We start from the raw sequence: 24,539 nt of genomic DNA, 5'->3' as shown, positions 1-24,539 counted from the left end.
AATAGCTGTATATATATATATGTCTGACATGGAGAAGAGTGAAAACTCCTCACATGACCTCTAAACCTAACATCTGAACATAAAGAAACAAATGCACATTGATGAATCTTCTTCCATCTTTTCAGCAAAATGTAAACAAATGTATAGAGTTGGGCAGCGGGAGGATGATTTAATGCGACTGTGAATATCTTGACACCCTGGAGTTTCTGAGATTCCACTTCAAGAAAAAAAAACTACTGATTTGGGCATTTGAACATGAATATTATACACCACAATGCTCTTGGGCACTTAATGTGTCTGAGAACGTTTTTTGAAATTGCCCTTAAAGCAGTGTAGAAAAACAATAAGTGCATTTTAATCAAGGCATCTTGAAGTCGTAGAAGTAAAAGCTTTTATGCCAATCTAATCATCAGTAGTCTTAAAAGGTCCCACTATGGAAACTATATACTGAAATGTAATCTTTTTTTTTGTTTTGTTAAATTGCTCCGACTCTTACTTCATGCTTTTTGATTTATTGTGCATAATTTAAGCATGTTATTAAAAATATATATATTTTCACAAACTTGCTCTGCCTCTAAACCATCTTTCCTTTTACTATCTACATTGCATCATTACTTTAATGCATGTTCTTGATTTTATTGTGCATAAAAAGTGGTTCCATAATAGTTTATCAGGCTGTGATGTGTGAAAAGTAAATAAAGTAAATAATATTAAATAGTAATAGTAATAGTAAATAATGTAAGAAATGGCATTTTCAAACTGTGAAGCATTGCTAATACAACACATTTATATTTGGAGGCCATATTGACATATTGTGATCCATTCAATTTATTCAATTCCATTGTCTTTATTTGGTCTTAGAAAAGGTCTTTTAAAGTCTTCATAAATCCTGATATTGATTAAGTTCGTGTTTTTGCTTTGATGCACAAATCCTAGAAAACCCTGGCGATTTCGAAGTATCATGTAAGTGAGGTTATTACTGTTGTTCTTGAGTTGTTGAGCTTTTGTAATGAGTTGATTTTGATGGTTATCAGGTTTTTATTGTGCATGTAAACACTTTGAATGAGAAGCAGCGTTTCCTTGCTGAACCTGGCATGTTTGGAGTGTGAGGTCATCGCCATGCACAGATGGGTAATCTCTTTTTCTACTCTCTCTCTGTTCTTTTTCTCGCTCTCTTCCCGCGTTGTTCGCACGTCCTCCTCCGAGTCTTTCGATTTCCCTGCAGCCCCTCGTTGGCAAGCTGGACATGCTCCAAAACCTGCACCCATCCCGCTCTTTTTAAGTGCCATCTCGTCCTCTTTTTAAAGTTATGCCGCAATTATATTATGTAACGTTTTCAGAGACGCTGTCCAGCAATTTTCCATGCTCATTTCAGACACGTACATGTGGTACCAATATGACATGGATTCGTACGAAATTGACATCAGAACATAACTTACTGTGACTGATTGGCCTGATGGGGTCTTATAAAGAAGAGTGTATCAGGTTTCTAAACTGCGTGTCACTTCTCGGAGCTTAAAGTGGAATTGATTTAGGAGCCTCATCTACAGCTGGCCTGCAGAAGACGATTGTGAATCGAAAGTGATTTTCTGCTTGTGTAACACCGGCGGCTGGGCTGACATCTGACTGCAGCAGGTTGAAGTTGTTGAACCATCATAGAACAGACGTCAGAGGAGAGAGCGCCAGTATTTCAGTCTGAGGAGATGGAGGCAGGAGGCGGATGCTTATCTGATAGATGGACAAATGAAGGCAGCAGGCGGTGGCTGAGAGCATCGGTGTAATTTCACAAGCTCATTGAAGACCGAGATGCTCTCAGCACACCAAAGACCACCCCGACGATGTCATATCCTGTTTCACCCAGCCTCAGTTTTACACTGAGAAGATGTGTTTTAAGTTTTGATTTAAAAGAGGAGTGTGATGACACCATTTTTGATCGATACCGGTAAGCTATTCCAGAGTTTAGCGCCTGCTATTGCCAAAGCTAACCTCCATCTACAAACACAGAGCGCTCCAAGCTTGTCGGATCTAAGTTACCTGGATGGATTGTGACAATGTAAAATATCGGATAAATACATTGGTGCTAAGCCAGTTCTGGTAGCCAGTTCAGAAATGTTAAAATGGGAGAAATGTGATCGAGTTTTCGACTAGCAGTCAACAGCCTGGCTTCAGCATCTTGAACCATTTGAAGGCGTCCAATAGACGATTGGTTTGCTTCATAATAGAGTGGATTGCAGTAGTAAAGGTGTGAAGTAACGAATGCATGGATGACTATTTCAAAGTTCTTTAGAGAAAGAAAATATGTAACTTTTGCGCGAGATCGTAGTTGATAAAAACATGATTTAACAACAGAATTCATTTGATCATCAAACTTGAGACCTGAATCAAACAACACACCTAGATTTTTCACACATGGAGATACATAAGAACTTAAGTCGCCAAGGTCAAAATCACAGAAGTCATAAAAATCACTTGGACCAAACAGTACTACTTCAGTTTTATTCTCAATTAAGGCTAGAAAATTGTGTGTATGCCATAATTTCACTTCCTGTAAGCATGCTAGCAGGATCTGTATTATGTATAAAGGGGAGGTTTAATTGGGTGTCATCAGCATTTAAGTTAAATGATACTCCATTTTATAAAAGATGAAGCCCAATGGCAGCAGGTATAAAGAAAACAATGTTGGATCTAGACTAGATCCCTGTGGAACACCACAGGAAAGATGTGCTGCTGAGGAAGTATTTTTTTCCAATTCCAATTTTTTTCATTAAAATACTGATTCATTTGGGGAAAAAGTATCTTTGCCCAGCCTTACATGCAATGATCTAATATGCTGAAATTCTGTGTAAAGCAGCTAAAGACAATATATTCAGGGTTTTTTTTATTTTAAAGTAGCTTTTTTTTTGTACACTGAAAACTCTGAATATCCATGTTCAACTAATTTTGTCATATAAACTAGTGACATTTAATCTACTTAGTCCTCCCAGTGCTGATCTGTTGCTCAAAATGAGATGCACTTCACATGCAATCTGTTGTAATTTCAGCAGACCTTTTCTGAGTGTATAATTTTGATTTGGATTCTCATGAAATTCTCAGTGGAGTTTGTTTCCCCTGCTCTTTCCCTGCTGTGTTGATTGAAGAGTGTGTGTGTGGAAATCGTTGGCCTTTAACGTGTTACAGACTGCGCAACCACAAGTCGTGTTTCTGGTAAAGCTGCCGGGGGCAATGTTTTTATCACGCCGTCCGATGGGTAACAGAGTTGACATTCAGCGTGCCGCTGAGCTGAATGAGGCTAATAAAACTGCTTTTCCGTTCTCTCGTCTCCTCAGATGGATCCAGTTCAGAAAGCTGTTTTGCATCACACGTTCAGCGCTTCAGCCTCCTCTAAAAGGAAAGCTGTCTCGTGCGGCGTGTGCCAGCTGAGGTTTAACTCGCAGGTGAGTTCTCTTCACCGTGACCCTGATATTCTAACCTAAATCCACCGCAGAAAAGTACAAATCGAATTATCCAATGCAGTCAAGATTATGTAATAAATATCACCATCCACACATAACTGATTTTGTGTTAGTTTTACTACGATTATCAGTTTCAAACGGTTTATGAAACTTCATGCAATAGTTTTCAAAAGTGAAATTTCTGGCATTAATTGATTACTATGCATGATGCTTATTTTCGTGAATATGAATAAACACAGCAAAAAAATTAAGTTTGATTACAAAATGATTCACAAATGCTCAGTTTGATCCTGATTCTTTTTGGTATATTGCAGTTACAATGTAACTTTTTACTTAAAGAAATACATTTTACAGAACAGTGTTTTGATTCAAACTGCTAACCTGTCTTTTTTAACGCTAACAATTCATTAATCTATCCATTGCATAAGAATCATTTGTTTTGAGAATCGGTCTACACTGGAGGTGGTTTCATGTGTTTGATTCACCAAAAAGAACCGGTTCATAAGAGTCATTTCTTTGTAAATGAGACCACACAGGTCACACTACACTAGCCGGTTCATAAGAGTTATTTGTTAATTTATTTGTCAGGCACTGTATGTGTTCAATTCAATTCAATATAAATAATTATAAGAATCATGAATCATAAGATTCATTTGTTTTGTGAATTGGATTTCACTGTTCATGCCGTATATATTTGATTCACTATTAAAAAAATAAAATAAAGAGCCATTTGTTTCAACATTGGCATACATTGGTCGGGTACTGTATGCGTTTGATTCACTGAAAAGAACCGGTTCATAAGAGTCATCTGTTTTCAGAATGAACCACATTGGTTACACTGTATGTTATTAATTAACTAAAACATTTGATTCACAAAAAGGAATTTGACTATATATATTTGACTGTATGTTTTTAATTCACTGAAGAAAAACTTAATTAGGGTAATTTTTTTGTGTGTGATTTTGGCTACATTGGTCAAGCTGTATGTGTTTGATTTACTAATACGAACCAAAAAATCATTTGTATTGAGAATCTGCCTACGTTGGTTGCACTATATGTTATTAATTCACTAAAAAGAAGCAGTTCAAAAGAGGCATTTGTGAATCGTACTTCATGCAGTATTACATTTGCTAAAAAGAACCAAATTATAAGGCTAGTTTGTTTCAAAGATCTGACTGCATTGGTTGCGCTGTTTGTTTTTGGTTCAGTAAAAAGAAGAGATTCATGAGTCATATGTTTGTGATTTGGATTGCATTGAACACACTGTATGTGTTTGATTCACTAATAAGAACTGGTTCATAAGAGTCATTTGGGAATCGTACTACAGTAAATTGGTCACACCGTATATGATTCATTGAAAAAAAACAAATTATTAAGGTCATTTGTTTTGAGAATCTGCGTATGTTTTCATTTACTAAAAAGAGATTCGGATACCATTGGCCACGCAGTATGTGTTTTATACATTAAAAATAATCAGTTCATGAAAGTAATTTGTTTGTGGTTTGGTTCACACTGTATGTGTTTAATTTAATAAAAAGGACCAGTTCATAATAGTAATTTAATTTGAGAATCTGACTATTCTTGTTCCACTGTATTGATTAAATAAAAATAACCTAAGAGTCATTCGCTTCAAGAATCAGTGTGTATTTGATTCACTATAAAGAACCAAAGTCATTAGCTTTGGGAATCGATATCTTTACCCAGCCCTACATACAGTACAAAGATCTGTAAATACACTGTGTATAAAGCAAGTAAGAAGGTCCTGCCCATGCATTCGATCCATTTCTACTGTCATACATTATATATGTCATACTTCCAGCCATCTATTAGACTCAGACTATAGATCATCAGGTACATTGAGGATGACTTTGAGATGGCCTAGAGGACAATTTTATCTTCTGTCCTTATCCATCCCTTGTCATTTCCCATTCAGCAGAACTTCTTCCTGTGTGCCACACTTTCAACAGAGGTATTTAGTCCAAAATATGATTATTTAAAAACAGCACTGCCCATATCCGCTCTATTAGGTGCTCATTTACAGCGTCACTGTCAGATATTAAGCTGTAATATCCACAGGACCGAGGCCTATCTCACAGCAATCACAGCTCATTAAGCACATCCATCAGGATCCTGTGACAGGAAGAGTGGGCGGGGCTGACGTTGACCAATCACACACCCTGTAGCTCTCCAGCAGCCAATCACAGAGAGCGTCTGGGAGAGATTATACATTCAAATCACGCTGCATTCTCAGCAAAACGTCATTATCATTGGCCGTTTGTGCTCCAGCTTCCAATCAGCTCCAATCTGAGCCCGGGAAGCTTTATGCGGCACATTTTCAAAAATTAAATGGCTTCTGGAGAGTCACAGAGTCCAGCTAGGCATTGCAGGCGACTTTTGAAAATGACAATTGGTTTTCATATATCGCCACAGGTCTGTTTAAATATGAGACACTTGATTTTGGATTCTTCAGGGCGTATGAATTATAAATACAGTATAATGGGAAGGGAGAGAAAACCTAGTTAGTTCTTGAAGTGCTTTGCTCTTTGCCTGCCAAACACTGGCTGTGGCTCTAATTTGCTTTTCCCATGATTGATTGATAGCGTTTTTTAACAGCGTCCCATTGCAGGTGCCCGTCTTAGTTAAAGGCTCATGGGGCAGGGCTGACTAACTCCTCGTCGGGCGTCCGCTCTCGGCCGTCACAGTGGCAGCTCTTCCGTGTCGTGCATTTAATGAATGGTTGATTGTGGCTCAGATTGCACATGACATTTATCTGTGTCACTGCATTCTCCCCTGTGATTGGCCGATGGAACAAATAGCAGGAAGGTGTCGGGAAACATCCCATTAATCTTGCTGTTAAAGCCCTTTTCATAACACTATGCCGCTCAAATGATGTGTTACTTGCAACCCCCCCCCCCCCCCCCCCCCCGATATAAATCTATATGATTATGATCCATATCCCACACTGCTATTTATTCAAATTCAATATATCAAAAGGAGTCTGATCCGTCATGACGTCTTATTGCTTTTTATAAAGGTATATCTCCCCTTAATGTATTTACAAAATTACCTCTCTGGCAAGCAGGCGGGTATTGTAAAGAAATAAGTCGTGAGAGGAATGTGAGTATGGAAGTAAGGTCTGAACTGAATGCTCACCAAACACCAGATGTGAGGGAACAAAATCAGCTTTGGCAGGAAAACAGCTTTTTAACCAAGAGACACAGACTAGCTCATAAATGATGCTATGGGACATGGAATGTCATCAGTGTGCTATGGAGAAAATAATACAAAATGTGGTTTATGGCCAGTAATAAATATTTAGAAGTATGCAAAATGTACAATTTTTTGTTAATATTTAAAATTAGATTAAAATATAGATGTTTGGAATAATTTTATTATTATTTAAGTTTTTTGCCATGAAAACATTATGCAAAATACAGTTTAATGGCCAGAAATAAATATATACAGATTTATAGTTAGATCATTTTTTATTTTTTTAAATGTAAATATTCAATTAAATATACTTTTTAATATATTTATAACTAGTATAATTAGTTTATTGGCTTTTTTAAATTCAGTATCATTAAAATGATTGAGTAAAATGAAAAAGTCTTATAAAAAATTACTTTATATTATTTAATAAATTAAATAATAATTACAAAACATTTTCCATTTCGGTTTTTGGCCAAGTGCATCCAGAAATATTCAATTTCAGCCCAGAATTAAAATTTCGGTGCATCCCTATTATTTATTTTACTCACCAAGTTATTTCTTTTTACTCACCAAGTTATTTAGCATTTGTGTATACTAACATGCCTGCCTTATTCATTTATTCATTTATTTTACAATTATTTAATAAATAATTATTGTAGCTTTTGTGTTTATTTCATATTTATTACCAATTTTTATTATTTCTCCTTAGTTGACTTTTTCTTTATAAGTATTTATTGTATTTTCAATGTATTATTATGTTATTTTATTTATTTATTTTTCAAATTTACTGGCAAACATTTTATTCTGGATCTTATAAATATAGTTAAATTTTTTTTTCTTTAATATGTAGTTCTGGATCTTGCATCTATGTCTTTGTTACTCATATGTCCATCTTGTTTTTGCACCAGTGATGTCAACGACTGCCTTATTTATTCATAGAAGTGTTTTGCCGTCTCTGCTGCTAGCAATGTCAGACAGGCGTCCAGGAGTTAGCGCTGAGGTAAACAAGGGCAATTGAAAGACGTTGCGAATGGCACGGTCCAGTTGAGCCGTAATAAATCTAGTTTGAAGGTGAAAGCAAAAGGCACAGAGCATTTGAAGCTACCTACAATGTGCCAGTGGATATTAAAAGATTTGTTTCCCACCAAGTCCGCGACGATGAGCTGGAAGTTTTATGTATGGGTCTGTGTCATACGGGATAATAACCTCACGCACGGACGACTGGATGAGGCCATTCTTTTCTTTTCTGTCAGACTCTTTATTCCACACCATCACTCAAAGAGACTAGTCCAAAACCTAGTGAACTGCTTGCTGTCTGCTGTCTACATAGGGAGCTGCCTTTTAAAGGAAAATCCTCACTGAAATCAAACCACCGTAATCAAGCGATTCCAGTGAGGAGACTCGATTATGCTACTGAGGTTGTAATTTAATACATAAATAATCATAGGATACATTAATATTGGGTAAAATAGTCAACTATTTAATTGCATAAGCCATAATAATAAATTAATCAGAAGTAGCAATGTCAATCGGCGGAAATTGATAGTCAAATGAATTACATGATATGCTGATTAGTTAATCATTCCAGTTTAAGCAGGCACTAAATGCAGCGAATTAACACTGTGAATGTTTAATTAAAGTCATTGTCATTCTTTCCTGCACAAACACGTCTCCTTTATATGTAAATTAAGCTCATTATTGGTTGCACCTTATTCACAGAAGACTGTGTCGTTTGACTGATGCAATTAAAGTATGCTAAATCATGATATTCATCGCAAGGAATCAATATTTATTGATTTATAGAAGACATTACTATTGGCGGAAAAAAGATTGAAGCTGGTATTGAATTGCTCCAGTGATATATTTTTTATTTTTCCAATTTTGGGATTGCCTTCTTTGTGAAGAATATGTGCAGTGCTGGCTTGGAATATTGCAAATGAAAGCTTGAGTAAAAACAGACAAATTTAGCATCACAAAATATTTTAAACTTTCTAATTAATGATTTAATTAATACATTAATGCATGTTTAGTTGTATGTTGGAACCCTGTGTTGGGACTGATGAGCGCAGCTACAAAAAAAAACTGAAAATGTTTATTTAAAAACAAACAACAACAACAAAAAAAGAATGTTTCATTTGGTCACTGGAAAAAAAAATTACATAAAAAGTGTACAATGTTTTTATAATTTAGTATTCTTTAAAGAATTCTTTATATAATACAATAAAACATAAATATTATAAAATATTTTATAATATGACTTTCTGTGTGTGTGTGTATAATTACAAATTTTGATATATAAATATATATTTTTTTAAAAATTGCTATTATGCAAACCCACTCACTTTCTTCATGTTTTCCTAAGCAGTAAAATTGATCGTATATTGAAAAACAACAGGTTCTCATCTCTATTAACTAGCATTCATACATTTTTAATTTCTTTCTCCAAATTTACAGAACATTTTTACCTTCAAATTTTTCACATAGAAAAATTGTAAAGTTGTCCTTTTCGTGGTGCTGCACGCCTACGGTGCCTTAAAATGCAGCATATGTAGGCAGCTCATTAGCTTTTGGAGCGGATCCAGACAGTCGACACACACAGCTGAAGCACAGAGATGCTGAACAATGTGAACAAGCAGGCTTTCTTATACTGAGAGCCTCGTGTTACTGGGCTGCATTGAAGATGGGCGTCATGTCACCTTCACCCTCACTGATGAGTGGTTTGATATCTATAAAATATGATCATGTTCATTGCAGAGCTGCGTCCAGCAGGTTGTTTGCTCATGGCTTCTTCGGCTCTGTCTGCTGTTGCTAACACCTGGTCCGGGCTGGCCCCTTCATGGGTTGGCCTGTTTTGTGTCTCCTAGAGCCAGGCCTCGGCACACTACAAAGGCACCAAACACGCCAAGAAGATGAAATCCTTGGACGCCCCGAAATGCCTCAAACACAAGAGCTCCCTGGTCACCAGGGAAAATACCAACAAGGAGCCGCCTAGAGGACTCTCTCCCTCCACAGCGGCCAGCAACACTGACCAACAAGGTAAGAGGAGAGATGTTATCTCATGCTTACAAGCATCACTGTCACTGCTGCTCATGCTTGCTTGAATATACCCACAACCCTAAGTGCTGGACTTTAGTGTATAATACAACTATTCTTCAACTGTCCTTAACAAACATGTTTGATACAGAGAGCAGAGAGTGTTTTGTAACATTTCAAAATGAAATTTTAAGATGAGCAATCATAGAATAGCAAGAAATGTTTAAGATGTAGTCACATTTACTGTTGCTCAGCGAAACTTTGCAGGTGAAAGAAAATGTTGCTTGCAATCTCGGTCTTGTTAGAGACAAAGTAATTATAGTGTTAATAAAAAATACATTACACAATGCATGTAAACAAAAGTAAAGATTTTTTTCGTTTTTTTTTTTCAAAAGTTGACAGACAATCAAATGGCAAATAGGTGGGATCACATATATTCTTGCTCAGTGAAAGAGAAAGAAAGCTGTTGCCGCAATTTTGCATGAAATCCTTGCTTCTTATTGAACACAATATTATTTCTATAATTAATTAAAAAATACTGTAGACATAATGCATGTAAATAAAATTAAATTAAAAATTTATTTTTTCAAAATTGCAATAATATGTGGTCACATTTTGCTCTATGAAATTTCACAAGTGTAGGAATGCTGTTACAGTAATTTTGTATGCAACATCAATAAAAGAACCGCTGTCTTCAGATACAAAATGATGATTTATATAGTTAATAAAAAATAATGCAAACACAATGCATGTGAAGAAAACTAAGTAACATAAATAAATAAAGATGGGCAGACATTAAAAAGGCTAAATAAATAAATCTGTATTAGAAGAAACATGCATAGAAATTACATGTGGTCATAATTACTGTTTCTCATGCAACTGACAGAAAGCTCGACTGGATGGGATGAAATGAATTAATGAAAGCTAATCGGCTGGCTAGCAAACAATTCAACTCTAAATGAATTTTTTGTTTTGAAAGAAAACAAAGATGTATTTAAAAATAAAAACACTGCAAGTAAATTAATTTTCTCAAAGATGAAATGGCAAAACATTCACTTACTCACTTACTGATTTGAATGATCATAAAAGATGAAAATCACTCTCTGGCCATCTGGGATTTTGGTATGGAGATAAGGGTTAAGATCCTGATTTGTCTTTTTTCTTTAGTATTGCAGCTCACTGTGAGTGTATATTAGCACCATTTGTTGATTGTTTTGGCATCTGAACATTTGCACAAATTGCCACTGGAATCATTGTATTTTACTCACAAAATTTCATTGAGAAACAGTAAATGTGACCACAGTTTTACACCGATCCTTATGTAAAGCCTAGCAGTCAGTTGCAAAAATAAAACCCTGGCGATAGTACTCTTGATATTATAACTGAAAGCTTTGTTAACTAAAGGGGTTTCTTAATACAAAACGTATCATGAAGACTTAAGAAACCACCCAGAACACCCATCATCGGCAAGTTTTGCACGTGCAAAGAGCACGCCGAAAAATGCAAGGATCTGTGCGAGCTCTGCGATTTATTGCCGTTTTGTGCTACAGAAGAAGCATTCATCAATTTCCCTGGACAAGAGTTGACCTCCTCTTCTATTTCTGTCACAAAGATCGCTCTCTGAACTGGAAACAAGAAAAATGTTCCAAGAATCGGCTTAAAGGCCATAATTTGAGGCCTAGGCAGGCGTTTTGCAGTAATTGCTTTTGCACTAGTACAGTACTTCATATTCATATGCACCAGTGGAAAAAAGCATGATGCCCACTTTAGGTTCTGGTTTTCATTGACCTGTCCTTTATATTCTTCTGCAGTACACTGAAGTTATATATCGCTCTGGTGGTCCTGTATGACTCGTAGTGCTGTTTCAGATGGTCCAAAGCAAACAGCATCCTCCTGTGTGTGTTTGTTAGCGATCCAGGGGTTGGCTATATTCTCTGCAGGATTACAGCTGGATCTGGTTGCTGGAGTCTAACGGCACAGAATTGTAAACGTAAGCACATTGTGGAATTAGGTGCACTCAACACAAGTCTGGAACCTGTTCTGGAACCAATATTTTACTTTATTCTTTTTTTATTTTTCGTCTGCTTGTTTAGGCCCAGCAGTCAAGCTCGCCCAATCAAAATGTCTATTAAACTCTTGGTCTAATCTAATTTGTGGCTTTTTAAGGCAAAAGTGTAGACTGAAGTCAGAGAGACGCTCCTTCACAAGCCCTTATTGTCTTGAGTCGAAGGAAATGCATTTTGTGTGGACTTGTAGATGCAACACATAAACACAAATAATGCACTAACGTCAGCAGTTTGTGTTCTCTGTGCATTGTGCAATTCCTAACAACACATTTCTATTACCAAAAGCTGTTTTTGTCAACACTTTAGGGTGAGTTTACTAAACAGTTTAAATGGTTTTGCATGCAATCTTTCAGTGTAAAAAAAAGAACCCTGATACATGTAAATTAAATACATTTTTTTTTTCCTGCAAAAAAATATTGGTATCAATTATTTTGCAACACATCTGGCTCCTTTTCAGTTTTTTCTTTATTTGTCAATAAGTCAAAAATATTATTTATATATTTTAAAATTTACTGCAAGAGACGAAACTAAATATAATTGCAAAATAAATGTATATGAAACATTTCTTCTGCAAGTTTTTTTTTTTTTTTTTTTTTTTTTTTGCACATTCTTTTTCAAAGGAATAGTGCACCCAAAATTTGCTTAGAATGTTCTCACCCTCAGGCCATCCAAGATGTTGATGAGTTTGTTTCTTCATCAGATTTGAGAAATGTAGCATTGCATCACTTGTTCAGCAGTGGATGCTCTGCAGTGAATGGGTGCCGTCAGAATGAGAGTCCAAACAGCTGATAAAAACATCACAATAATCCACCAGTAATCCACAGCACTCCAGACCATCAATTAACATCCTGTCAAGACAAAAGATGTGTGTTTTTAAGAAACAAATCCATCAAAAATCAATAAACTTCAAACCATTGTTTCTGGTCAAAATACTAGTCCATAATCCATAATAACACAAGCCCATCTCCTGTTTTCCTCTCCCATCAAAATACTCCCTCATATTTGTTTATGGATGTTTTTGCTTGTAAACACTTCTTGATTTGTGTTTATTTCTCTCCTGGTTATGGATTATGGATTCATAATTTAGCCAGAGGCAACAATTTGATGTCTCAATGTTGGATTTGTTTCTTACATACACACAGCATTTCACTTCTCCAGATGTTAGCTGATGGACTGGAGTGGTGTGGTTCACTTGTGGATTACTGTGATGTTTTTATCAGCTGTTTGGACTCTGACGGCACCCATTCACTGCAGAGGTTCCATTGATGAGCAAGTGATGCAATGCTATTTCACCAAATCTGATGAAGAAACAAACTCATCTGCATCTTGGATGGCCTGAGGAAGAATACATTCAAAGCAAATGTTTATTTTTGGGTGAACTGTTCCTGGGAGGAAGTACTGCTTTATATTCTGCATTACTTTATTTAATTGCAGCAATATGCATCTTCTTTTTGACTAGATGGAAGTCCAGGTTAACCAGAAACTAAATGCACTTAAATAAGAATATGCTGCATTTAAATTAAGCAATTTTTATTCTTTCCCATGCAAACAAGCCACCTTCTATGTAAATGAGACTCATTATTGATTGCACCTTATTCATAAAGCAGGTGCTTTTGCGGAGTGATGCTGTGCATTCACATTAAGTATGTTAGATCGTGACAGTGTGCTGCATCCTGAAATCTTTAGTTCTCAAAATCAGATTTTGGACCACGCACATCGCAAATACATTTGTGCTGTGCAATTTGCATAATATCTTTAGTGAATGGTGCTAAAACAACACATGCATCACATGCAAATAAATTGTGCTATCGTGAGCGGGTGCAATTCATTTTAGTCAATTCCCCCCTTTGTATCTTTGGAATGGAAACGCACGGATCGGTGACCTACCTCTGCCGTTATCAGAAAACTAATCGAGCTGGTGTATTGTTTGCATTAATAAAGCCTGCGAATAAAAAAGGGCACCGTGACCCAGTTGAGTACATGATCACGCGGGGCCAGAAACCTCCCGATAAATCACGCCACATCATACCGAACACAGCATCACACCCGGCCGCTTCTCTCCCCTTCCCAGCGTTTGCGGCGAGCTAGGCGTTTGTTTGTCAAAATGCCACTCAGTAATGAATATTAATGTGCGTAGATGTCAGAGAGATGAATTGTGGGGGCGGCTGAAAGCTGCATTATCTAGAGTTTATTTGCTGCATGTAATGAATAGCAGAAGCTCAGACACTAATAGGGCGGCTTCAGAGAGCAGATAGCAGCGCGCGAGGTAGTCTGCTCTTTTGGAGTGGCTGTTTAATGTGTTTAATTCAAGCTTTTCTTTTTTTTCTCTTATTAAATAACAGTCATTTGTCAGGGCTGGGAACTGAAAAATGTGTGGGAAGAGAATATGTGTGCATTTGACTACATACTTTGCAGGTATTTGTCATCTTCCACCTCGATGTCACGGCATTCTTAGGGAATTTCTTAGCTTGGGGCTTATCTGTGAAGGTCATAGTAAACTTCAGTATGGAAATTGCTTCGGAACTTGCAATATATGCAAAAAAAAAAAAGTAAAAAAAAAATTATTAACTTTTAATAATCAATTTTAAGTTTTTACTATAAGGATCAAAATGTGAATATTATAAAATAACCAAAATCTGTTTGCTCGTATTTATTATTTTTTTGTGCTATATAAATACAAATACTATAAATAAAAGTATTTTGCTTATTTTATATTGTACATTTATATTTTATATACTGTCAAACCAAAATGTGTTCAGATGCTTTCAACATTTTCACATTATCTCAGTTTATTCACTATAGTTTAGAAAATAAAAATATGACAAGAACTCATCAAATTCTTGATATAGAAATGCATGTAATTAATTCAGTTGAATAGCTGTCAGCTGTTAAATTGAAGTACACAATTAGACAATACCACTTTACGTCAATGGATTACTACGCAATGCTTCATTTGTTTTCAAACTGTGGTGTAAAAAGTGTGCAATAGCAATTAAAGAAAAAAACACTTGGTCAGTTCTGAATAATATTGGCCCCACATTTTTTATACATTTTACTGGTAGTCCACTGTATAAAATAAATTACATTTAAACACAGTTTACTTTATTTTGCTATTCTTACTTACATAAATGAACTATAGTGTCCTGCACCCCAAAAAAAAAAAAATATATAAAAAAATATATTTGGTGTCTGATTAATTTTTGGTTTGACTAAATAATGTTTAATTTATTATTTATAAAATATCATAAAATATATATAAATGTTACTGTATATGTATAGTTGTAGTATAGCATATAATATTTATGCTCACACACACACACACACACACACACATATATATATATATAATATAAAATAACGCAGTATATATAAATATTTTACATTATTTATAATAAATATTTGCATTTATTTTATTAAACATTTACACACACATACATATTAAATTATTACATATGTGTTTTTACTTAATACTTCACAAAAATGAATAGTTTTAAACTTTGGGAAGCAACAAAAGACAAAACTTCCGAGAATATACAGTGCTGTCCTGTGTTTGCATGCATTGGCAGAAGGGCTTGTTTTGTTTACATCTACATTTTGTTCTTGGAAAAGTGCTTTACAGTTTAGTAGTAGTGACTTTGTAGAAATAATGAGTTAGCGAACCATTATTGAAAGTAAAAGCTGGATTACTTACTTTCCCCTGGTGCATCTAAAACATTTGAGGCTAGAAAAATACACTAAAGCAGCTCCAGATCTAGCCATGCCACAGATGTGTACAAATCAAAAATGGAACAAAAGTAAGAAATTGTAAGAGCTGAAAATGACATCTAATCAGTGAGAGAGCAGCGGCACAAATGAGTGCTATCTGAGGCGGAGAGAGAGAGAGTACGGTCCTTTGATGTGATGCCCGAGACGTGCAGAGGGCAGAGAGAGAGAGAGAGAGAGAGAGCCGCTGTAGATGAGGACGGTGTGTGTGTGTGTGTGTGTGTGTGTGTGTGTGTGACAGAGACACCCTCATCTCTCTGTTCCAGTCCAGTGCCAGAGGAAATGTAGCCTGATATTAGCTATAAGAGCAGATTGTCAGGGGAAGGACGCCAGCTCAGACAGCTGCACAATGCAGGCAGAAAGCACAAGTCAGGGAAGAGAAAAGAGGAGACGCTTTCACCTGGTTCAGGGATGCATTATGGACCTGGATGGTGCTCTCTGGTCTCTAAAACCACACGCTGCTTGAAATATCACCTGCAAATCTGATGATGCTCAGATCTTTCTACTGAGAAAAAGAGCCCAGGGATCTTACATGTGTCCGTTTCAGAAAAGAGCCTTTGACTGTGTTCAGATTTAGTATGGTTGAGAAACAGGGCTTCTGCAAGTCTTCAAAAAAGATTGAAAGTCGTCAAATCATGATAAAGAGGGTGCATGCATTACTAAAAATGAATATCTTCATGATTTTTATCTTGTTTTCCTATTCCAATACAAATTTATTTCCAATACAAAAACGTTCTTAAATCAACATACATGCAAAATGAAGAGATGATGTCTTATTTTCTGAGAAAACAAGAACAAATATCTGTCAGTGGTGAATAAAGACTTGTTTCCCCTTTGAATTACTTTTTTTTTTCTGAGCCCATTAGCAGATCTTGTAGTTTTTTAATCATAAACCTGCTTCACTTTGATCAATTTCACACAAACATGACTCCTTATCTTACATGACTTTGCTTCTCAAGGAAATTTGTCTTCATTTATGAATCTTTACACATTTACAGAAAAGAAACAATATCAGAATTCTGCAGTGTGATCAATTATTTTCGTCTTTTAGTGGTTAGGAGCAAAGGTATTCATGCCTGAAGCTTTTTTATTTATAATTTTTGTAATCTTATTTTAAAAGTAACAGAGTTTGGTTGTATTTTCAACACACACTGTGTTCCTTTAGTTTTCTCCACTTTGACTTTAGTGTTAGCTAACTACATTAACCCTGGTTCAGATTTGCCAAGATCTCAAAAAGTCCCATATTCAGCGATCAAAAGTCGGAGAACATTGTTCATCAAATGATCTGAGTTGCTCTCCGCATTCATTTCATAGTTTTACACTCTTACTTCATGACTCATTTGCTTTCATTTTTATTCCCCTTGAGGCATTTTATCAGAAACATCTGAGACAGAGTTGATAGTTAAAGGTGAAGTGTGTCATTTCTGCATCACCAAACAGAACTGGGCTACCGTACAGTCTGTATAAATAGTATAAACTAAGATAGGCGAAAATTATAGGGAGGAAAAATACACAGAGGAATCCAATAGGTTTGAGAAAGAGCAATACAATTTTATTTTAAGAAGAGAGAGATTTGCAAACTCCAACTGTTCAGTTATCAGCAAACCTGATATCCTTTCCCAGCATCTTCTCTGTCTGCAGCGCTCAGCCTTTCATCAGGCACTGAACTGGAAAAAAGCCTTACAAACACACACTTACAGCCTGCTAGAGATGATGAAACTCAGCTTGAAGTCTCTTCTGCTCACCAAGGCTGCCTTTATTTGACTAAAAATACAGTAAAATAGTAAAATATTATTGCTATTTAAAGGAATTGGTTTCTATTTGAATATATTGTCAAATGTAATTTATTCATGTGATGTAAAGCTAAATTTTCAGCATCATTACTTCAGTCTTCAGTGTCACATGATCCTTCAGATATCATTCTAATATACTGGTTTATTCATATTGTTGTAAAAACCATAATGTAATTTCATTAGTTCAAAATAACAGTGTTTATTTTATACAGAAGTCTTTACTGTCACTTTTGATCAATTTAACTCTTTCTCCACCAATGAGGGAATTGTCTGGCTTCCTGTGTTTTCACTGTTTTACGGTAGGGGGCACTATTACACATCTTCTGAAAGAGTACAGAATCTCAGGAATCAAAACATGCTGAAGAAGAAGCAGAAACAAACAATCGCATGCAAACAAATGAATATGTAAAATAATAATTGATGGAAATGATCCACATCTTTTTTGGATCATCGTTCTGAATCCAGTCCCAGTTTTTATTAAACTTATGAAACCAAATTCAAGCGTTGATTAAAAAAATTAAAGCATAAAGCTAGAGTTAAATAGGTTTAAAAGCAGAGGCTCTGTTCTTTCTTTTGACATAGTGCATGTATTGCAGATATTCATGCAACAAAATATTTCAGGGGCATGACGTTTTTGTGAAAATGATTAAAAATGCTTGAGGTGTCTGTTAATCTTTGCATCCTTGCTAAATCTCTTAATTTCTTACAAACAAACAAACAAACCAAAAAAAGCTGTACATGAAACATCAAAAGTCTTCTGATTGGTGAATGTGTTGAGTCACACAGTGTAGAAAGCTGTCGTGTCGTGTCGTGGCGTTATGGCAGCAGCACAAATGACCTCCTCACCGGTGTTTCACAGCAGCTATTACTCTCTATAAAATATGGAGAATTTCTAAATGAGATATTTGGGGCAATTAATAAAAAACAGAGGTCTGACAGGAACGTGTGGCCCTCGGGGACTGATTTCACAAGTCAGTGTGATTCATAATGGGGTGTAATCATTATAATTACAGGCCTTATTCCAGCATCATGGTGAAAATGTAATCAGAACTCAAGGGAACTTTCTGATTAGTTGGTATAATAACGAGGGTGGAAGGATTATGGAGACGTGCGCTTATTACTGCCCCCGTAATTAAAGAGCAGAGATTGGCTGAGTGTTTAGGCACATCGGTGGGACCGGAGAGGAGCTGATGGAACGAGAGGGTCTCGTTCTTTGGGTTATACATCATTCTTTATTGGGTTCCTTGAGAAAATTATATATATATTATATATATATATATATATATATATATATATATATATATATATATATATATATATATATATATATATTATTTAAATATTGGTATCATTAAATAATAAAAAAGGCATATTTTAAAGATTTTAAAAGTTATGTTAATTTCAATCTAATTTCTGTAATTTTATTGGACAGAATGTAATATATATGTACAGTACAGACCAAAAGTTTGGACACACCGTCTCATTCAAAGAGTTTTCTTTATTTTCATGACTATGAAGATTGTAGAGTCACACTGAAAGCATCAAGGGCTATTTGAGCAAGAAGGAGAGTGATGGGGTGCTGCGCCAGATGACCTGGCCTCCACAGTCACCGGACCTGAACCCAATTGAGATGGTTTAGGGGTGAGCTGGACCGCAGACAGAAGGCAAAAGGGCCAACAAGTGCTAAGCATCTCTCGGGGAACTCCTTCAAGACTGTTGGAAGACCATTTCAGGTGACGACCTCTTGAAGCTCATCAAGAGAATGCCAAGAGTGTGCAAAGCAGTAATCAAAGCAAAAGGTGGCTACTTTGAAGAACCTACAATATGACACATTTTCAGTTGTTTCACACTTTTTTGTTATGTATATAATTCCACATGTGTTAATTCATAGTTTTGATGCCTTCAGTGTGAATCTACAATTTTTTTCATGAAAATAAAGAAAACTCTTTGAATCAGGTGTGTCCAAACTTTTGGTCTGTACTGTATATATATATATATATATATATATATATATATATATATATATATATATATATATATATATATATATATATATATATATAAAATTACATATTGCATATTAAAAATAATTAATATTTTAATTTATTATTCATCTTTTTGTGAAATTCTAAATTCTAAAACTAATATTAGATCTAATAATAGCATTTTATATAATTGTTTCTAAATATATTTCCATATACTTTTTATGTTTTATTTCAGTTTGAGTTATTTTAGTACATCAAGGGGCGGATTAGCGAACAAGGTTTAAGTTTAGTCCTAGACTTAAATAAATGTTGAAACTGAACTGAAAACGGCCTGCACTGACATTAAAATACATCAGTGTCATTGTTTGGTCTTAAAATGCACACAAGTGATGCTTTTTTGTAAATGTGCATTTGTAAAAACTACTTAAATGCCCTAATTTAACAAAGCCCTAGTCCTGGCTTAATCTAATCCCTATCTGCGAAACTATCCCCAAGTAAGTTAAACTAAATGAAAATGGCAAGTTTTTTTTTTTCTTAATTAATTTTTTCAGTTAATGTGTGTGTGTGTGTGTGTGTGTATATATATATATATATATATATATATATATATATATATATATATATATATATATATATATATATATATATATATATATATAATCTTTTCAAATGGCAATATAATAAACAATTGTATCAAATAAGATGATATTTTAGAGTGTTTATATAAGTCAGTCTTTAAGGCAAAAGTGTATTAAGGTTCTTTAGCCACAATTGTATGAATGTCATTGCATTTTACATTTTTATAAAAAAAATTGTTATATTTTGTGAAGAAATGCAGGGTCAATCAGATATTTCAAGTTTTTCCAAAAAGTGTCTTTCCATGTATTTTAGGGCTTTGGAAAATATGATTGGTGACATAAAAATGAACTAGATTGATTGACCCAGATCTGTTCTGCCAGCTTCAGCACCTTGATAGAGCAGATTGATCAAGGCCATTCCAGTCATTAATGAGGAACCATTGATCTCTTTGTCTTTTTTCTTCTCTGATGTTCTCTCTGTGTGTTTCTCCTTGGTTTGACTCACAGGTCACAGCAGAGTCTATAGATCACCAGCACATTGACAGACAATCAAAGCAGCCTGTACTCTCACAAATTACCCTTTAATGACTTATTTTCACACACAAATGCTGCTCGAATGGATCACACGTCGTGGTTTGGGATGTGCCAGACTTCCTGTAGAGTTGGCCGCTTATGATCCGAGCCTCATGATGTTAGAGGAAAATGAGGCTAATGTTCAGGTCAGCGCCGCCGCTCACCTCATTTACTCTTTATCTGTCGTCGAAAGAGAAAAGCTGGATGGAAACATTATCTAAATTGCGTGGTCTTTTCAGAAAATAGATGTAACCACATAATGTTCTTGCAGCAGAGATAAGTTTGGCAGTTTTGTTAAGATTGTGAAGAGCACTGGTGCTGTAGATCTAGTCTTTATTATTTGCATTATCCTCATCAGTTGCACACAGTAAAGAACATACTGCAGAGCCGGTGTAATCTGATTCATAAACAAATGACTCTTTTGAACCGGTTGTTTTTAATGACTCAGCCAAAAAGACGAATTAGTTCTTGTTTGAAATGTTATGTTGTGTTTGTTTAGTATATAATCAGATCTATTTATTTGAGGGTTTTCCTCAAAAGTAATAAAAGAATCATTAATGGAGTCATTAGGGAACTGGAATCATTTAGTGGAATGTGATTCATAATTGGTGAAATTGCCTGTGATTCAGCATCCTACTTAAAATAGAACATAATTTTTTCCAGATGATGTTCTTCGCTCACTAAACCAGTAGTTGAAGAGAATTACTACCAGATAGGAAATAAATATTAGATGAAAACGTGCATTTAAAAATGTAAAACTGAAAACATTTATTTTAACATTAGAACTCAATAAAGTCCTAAAACCAAAATAAAGTTCTAAAACTTCTAAAACTAAAATAAAAATAAACTAAAGTTATAATAGAAAAATCTAAATCAAAACAAAAACTAATAAAAAGCACAATTAAAAAATATGAAAACTGAAAATATAAAAGCTAATTTCATTTGGTAACATTAGTTAACTACTTTGTGACCTACTAATACATTTTTCACAGCAAAAAAAAAAAAAAAAAAAAAAAAAAAAAGTAAATAATTTAACAATTGACTTTGAACATTAGCAGTGGTTAATAAATGTACAAATATATTGCTCATATATTGTTATATATTGTTAGAGTACATTAATGCATTAACTAATGTTAACAAATAAGATCCTATATTTAAAACCTGGAAGACTTTGATATATATTATTTGATATAAATATTTAGAATTAGAGTGTTTATGCACTTTATTTTTTTACTTTAAAATAATTGACTCGTTTTAAGTTAATTTTTTTTTTAAGATTTCTTTATTAGCTATCTATATAACAAACATGCATGTATCTGTAAATAAGTCAAAAGTAATCTAAAAATAATCCAAAAGTAGTCAGAATATTGCATTGCTGACTTCAATTTTCATGATGTAATTTGTAATGGGTAACAGACTGGGCTTGCAATTTGTAAGCAAGTAAGTGTTTTAATAGATGGAGTTAGTTGTTTTACTGGTTGACGTGGACCGTTATAACGGTTGTTATTTTTTTCCTGTCCAAACCCTCACCTGACGAGCTTTGAGAAGAACTCTTTTGGTTTCCTGTTGTTTCTAGTTGAGTTTCAGGCTCTTACTCACACTGGTCAAGCTCGACTGAAGTGTCCGTGCGGCTCCTGCTGCAGATTTAATAGAAACTGGAGTGTAAATGAAGTTCTCTGTGCCGAGCCGCCATGGTCAATGATGCTTCTCTTGTGGGAGAGAAATGGCTCTTTTTGCCATCTGCGCTGGCTCTCCAGTCCACGGCTCAACAAGCTAATCTCCTTTAGCCAGCTGGTGAGCCTTCAACATGGATGAAGGATTCTAGGCTCCAAAACTATATGTTTAGGGCTATATTGGTGGAGTTAGTGTTAACTAGGGCTGAAACGATTTGGCAAAATTATCGACACTATCCACACACAAAAAAAAAAAATTGTGGGGTTGAATAGTCTGTGATCTCATATGACCTAATGTAAGTGCCTGCAGTTACACTGTTTGACCAGTGTGGCGCTGTAGCACAGATTTTTATTTATACTTCTTCGTCGTTGTCCGTGTCAACGTGCAGTACACATTTAAACCACTAGTCTGCAGTGTCCATGCAATGTTGCTGGTGTAGCCCGCAGTACCACGACAAAAGCCGAAGAAGAAGCGGCTTGTCGGAGATGGCGGCAAATAAATATCAAATCATTAAATCATTATTTAAAACTGCTAAATTAGACAACAACGGAAAAGGAGAAGATGGCATTCTTTCCATTTCATCAAGGGCTTGTACCATGGCAGATCAACATTGTTTGTCGCAGAAAACAAAGTGATGTATAATGCTGTGTTGTTTAATAAACGAAATTATTTTATTTTATATAAACAGTTAAAATATATTAAATTGCACATAAACGCAAACAAAACTCAAGTACAGACGGAGGGAGGGATTTTAGTGGACCAATCACAACGCGGGATTCTAGTGGACCAATCACAACGCGGGATTCTAGTGGACCAATCACAACGCAGGATTCTAGTGGACCAATCACAACGCGGGATTCTAGTGGACCAATCACAACGCGGGATTCTAGTGGACCAATCACAACGCAGGATTCTAGTGGACCAATCACAACGCTTGTGGTCCACGTAGAATTGACGCACTGTTAGATTTTTGGAGAGGTGCACGTCAGTCTAAAGTTTCTTATTAATCAGTGCAATATTTAGCTTATTATCCATTCTGAAAATCATTAGATTAATTGATTTTCAAAATAACCGTTTGTTGAAGCCCCTAACTGGTCTTAGTTTGAGCAAGCCGTTTGGTGGCATCCATGCCTCTTTTTCTATCACAGATGATCCGAAGAGGAGCTCTGGGATAAATAAGAGACTCTACTTAACGGGTCACCAAAATTGAACGACATAATTCAGTATCGATTGAGTCCCCAGGGTCTGAAATGAAGAGAGCCTCTGTGTTATTACTGTACAAAGAGTTCAGACCCCTCAGACATTGATCAGAGTCTCCTGCCAAAAGCAGACCTCATCTGGGGAAAATCAGTGGCAGTTTATCTCATTCAGTGCAATTAATTTCAAAGTCGACCACATTAGGTGATTCTGGCGTGTGGCGCCATCGATTTGACACAGTTACTTTCCAGCACAAATAAAGGAAGTCTTCAAGTAAAAGCAAGTCCAACACTTGGGGAAAGACTCACAGCCAGAACTCGAGAGTGCTGTTTGATGGAATAATGTGCTCATGTATTATTGGCAATGGCAATGAATGAGCTTTTAAAGGTCGAAAAGTCATCAGTGGCATCAGGGTTTGTGTTTATGTGTGCCTGTTCACATTTATTCAACCAAAACACAATCCAATACTCATCCATTCTGTGGACGATATAATGTGTGTATAATTAGAAAAATTTGACTTGTATTTGCACCTCAGTAGCATTGAGTGCAGTGCTTCACTTAGAAAAATAGGCACCTGTTTATCAAATATTTATTTAATTATAGTTTATTTAATTAATTTTTGCATTTAATTTTGTTGTTCTATTTAATTAAGTTTGAATTAGATTTTAATATTGCATAGTCTGTTTAATTAAATACTATAAAAATGAAAAGCTCTTGATTTTAATAATAAATTAATAACATTCAAAAATGTTTTTTTTTTCAATTGTCTAAATCATTTTCTCTTTAGATTTAGAATTAATAGATACAATCTAAATGGTTATACATAATAAATGATAAGTTATTGTTTGCTTGTTACATTATAATAAATTATTTTATTATGTTATTTTAATATTTCAATAATTAATATGAACTAATAATTATTTGTTTTTAGTTTTGTGTGTGTGCATGTGTGGGGTTAATTATGCTGGAAATCGAGCAACAGAGTTTTTGATCAATCTTTCCGTATAATACATCTTTGTATAATCTATAAAATGAAGAACTTTCAAAATGAGGGGTACTTAAATTCAATTATTTTCTCTTTATATTTGGACCTTGATAAATGGAAACCAAACAATCATTCATAATAATGAATGATGAGTTTGGCATCAGTGCAAGAACAGCTTCACATTATGAAACACTTGAGATCAAAACGAAGCACATGCGATGATAACCCTAA

General features: G+C 35.1%; 1 protein-coding gene across 5 annotated transcripts in view; it reads left to right on the top strand.

Annotated features, from left to right (window-relative positions):
- LOC127974279 (zinc finger protein 385D) overlaps positions 1-24,539 on the top strand; it is an 89,587-nt gene that overhangs the window by 56,605 nt on the left and 8,443 nt on the right. For 4 of the 5 annotated variants that reach the window (XM_052577459.1, XM_052577458.1, XM_052577461.1 and 1 more), the window contains exons 3-4: positions 3,327-3,434; positions 9,527-9,698. In XM_052577459.1, coding sequence (XP_052433419.1) covers positions 3,327-3,434; positions 9,527-9,698 — 280 coding nt within the window. The remainder of the gene's footprint in view (positions 1-3,326; positions 3,435-9,526; positions 9,699-24,539) is intronic. The other variant, XM_052577463.1, reaches the window with a different exon arrangement.

Source organism: Carassius gibelio, chromosome B16 (assembly GCF_023724105.1).
Source record: "Carassius gibelio isolate Cgi1373 ecotype wild population from Czech Republic chromosome B16, carGib1.2-hapl.c, whole genome shotgun sequence".
Classification (NCBI taxonomy): domain Eukaryota; kingdom Metazoa; phylum Chordata; class Actinopteri; order Cypriniformes; family Cyprinidae; genus Carassius; species Carassius gibelio.
The sequence above is the reverse complement of the archived record's forward strand: the minus strand, read 5'-3'. Positions and strand labels throughout refer to the sequence as shown.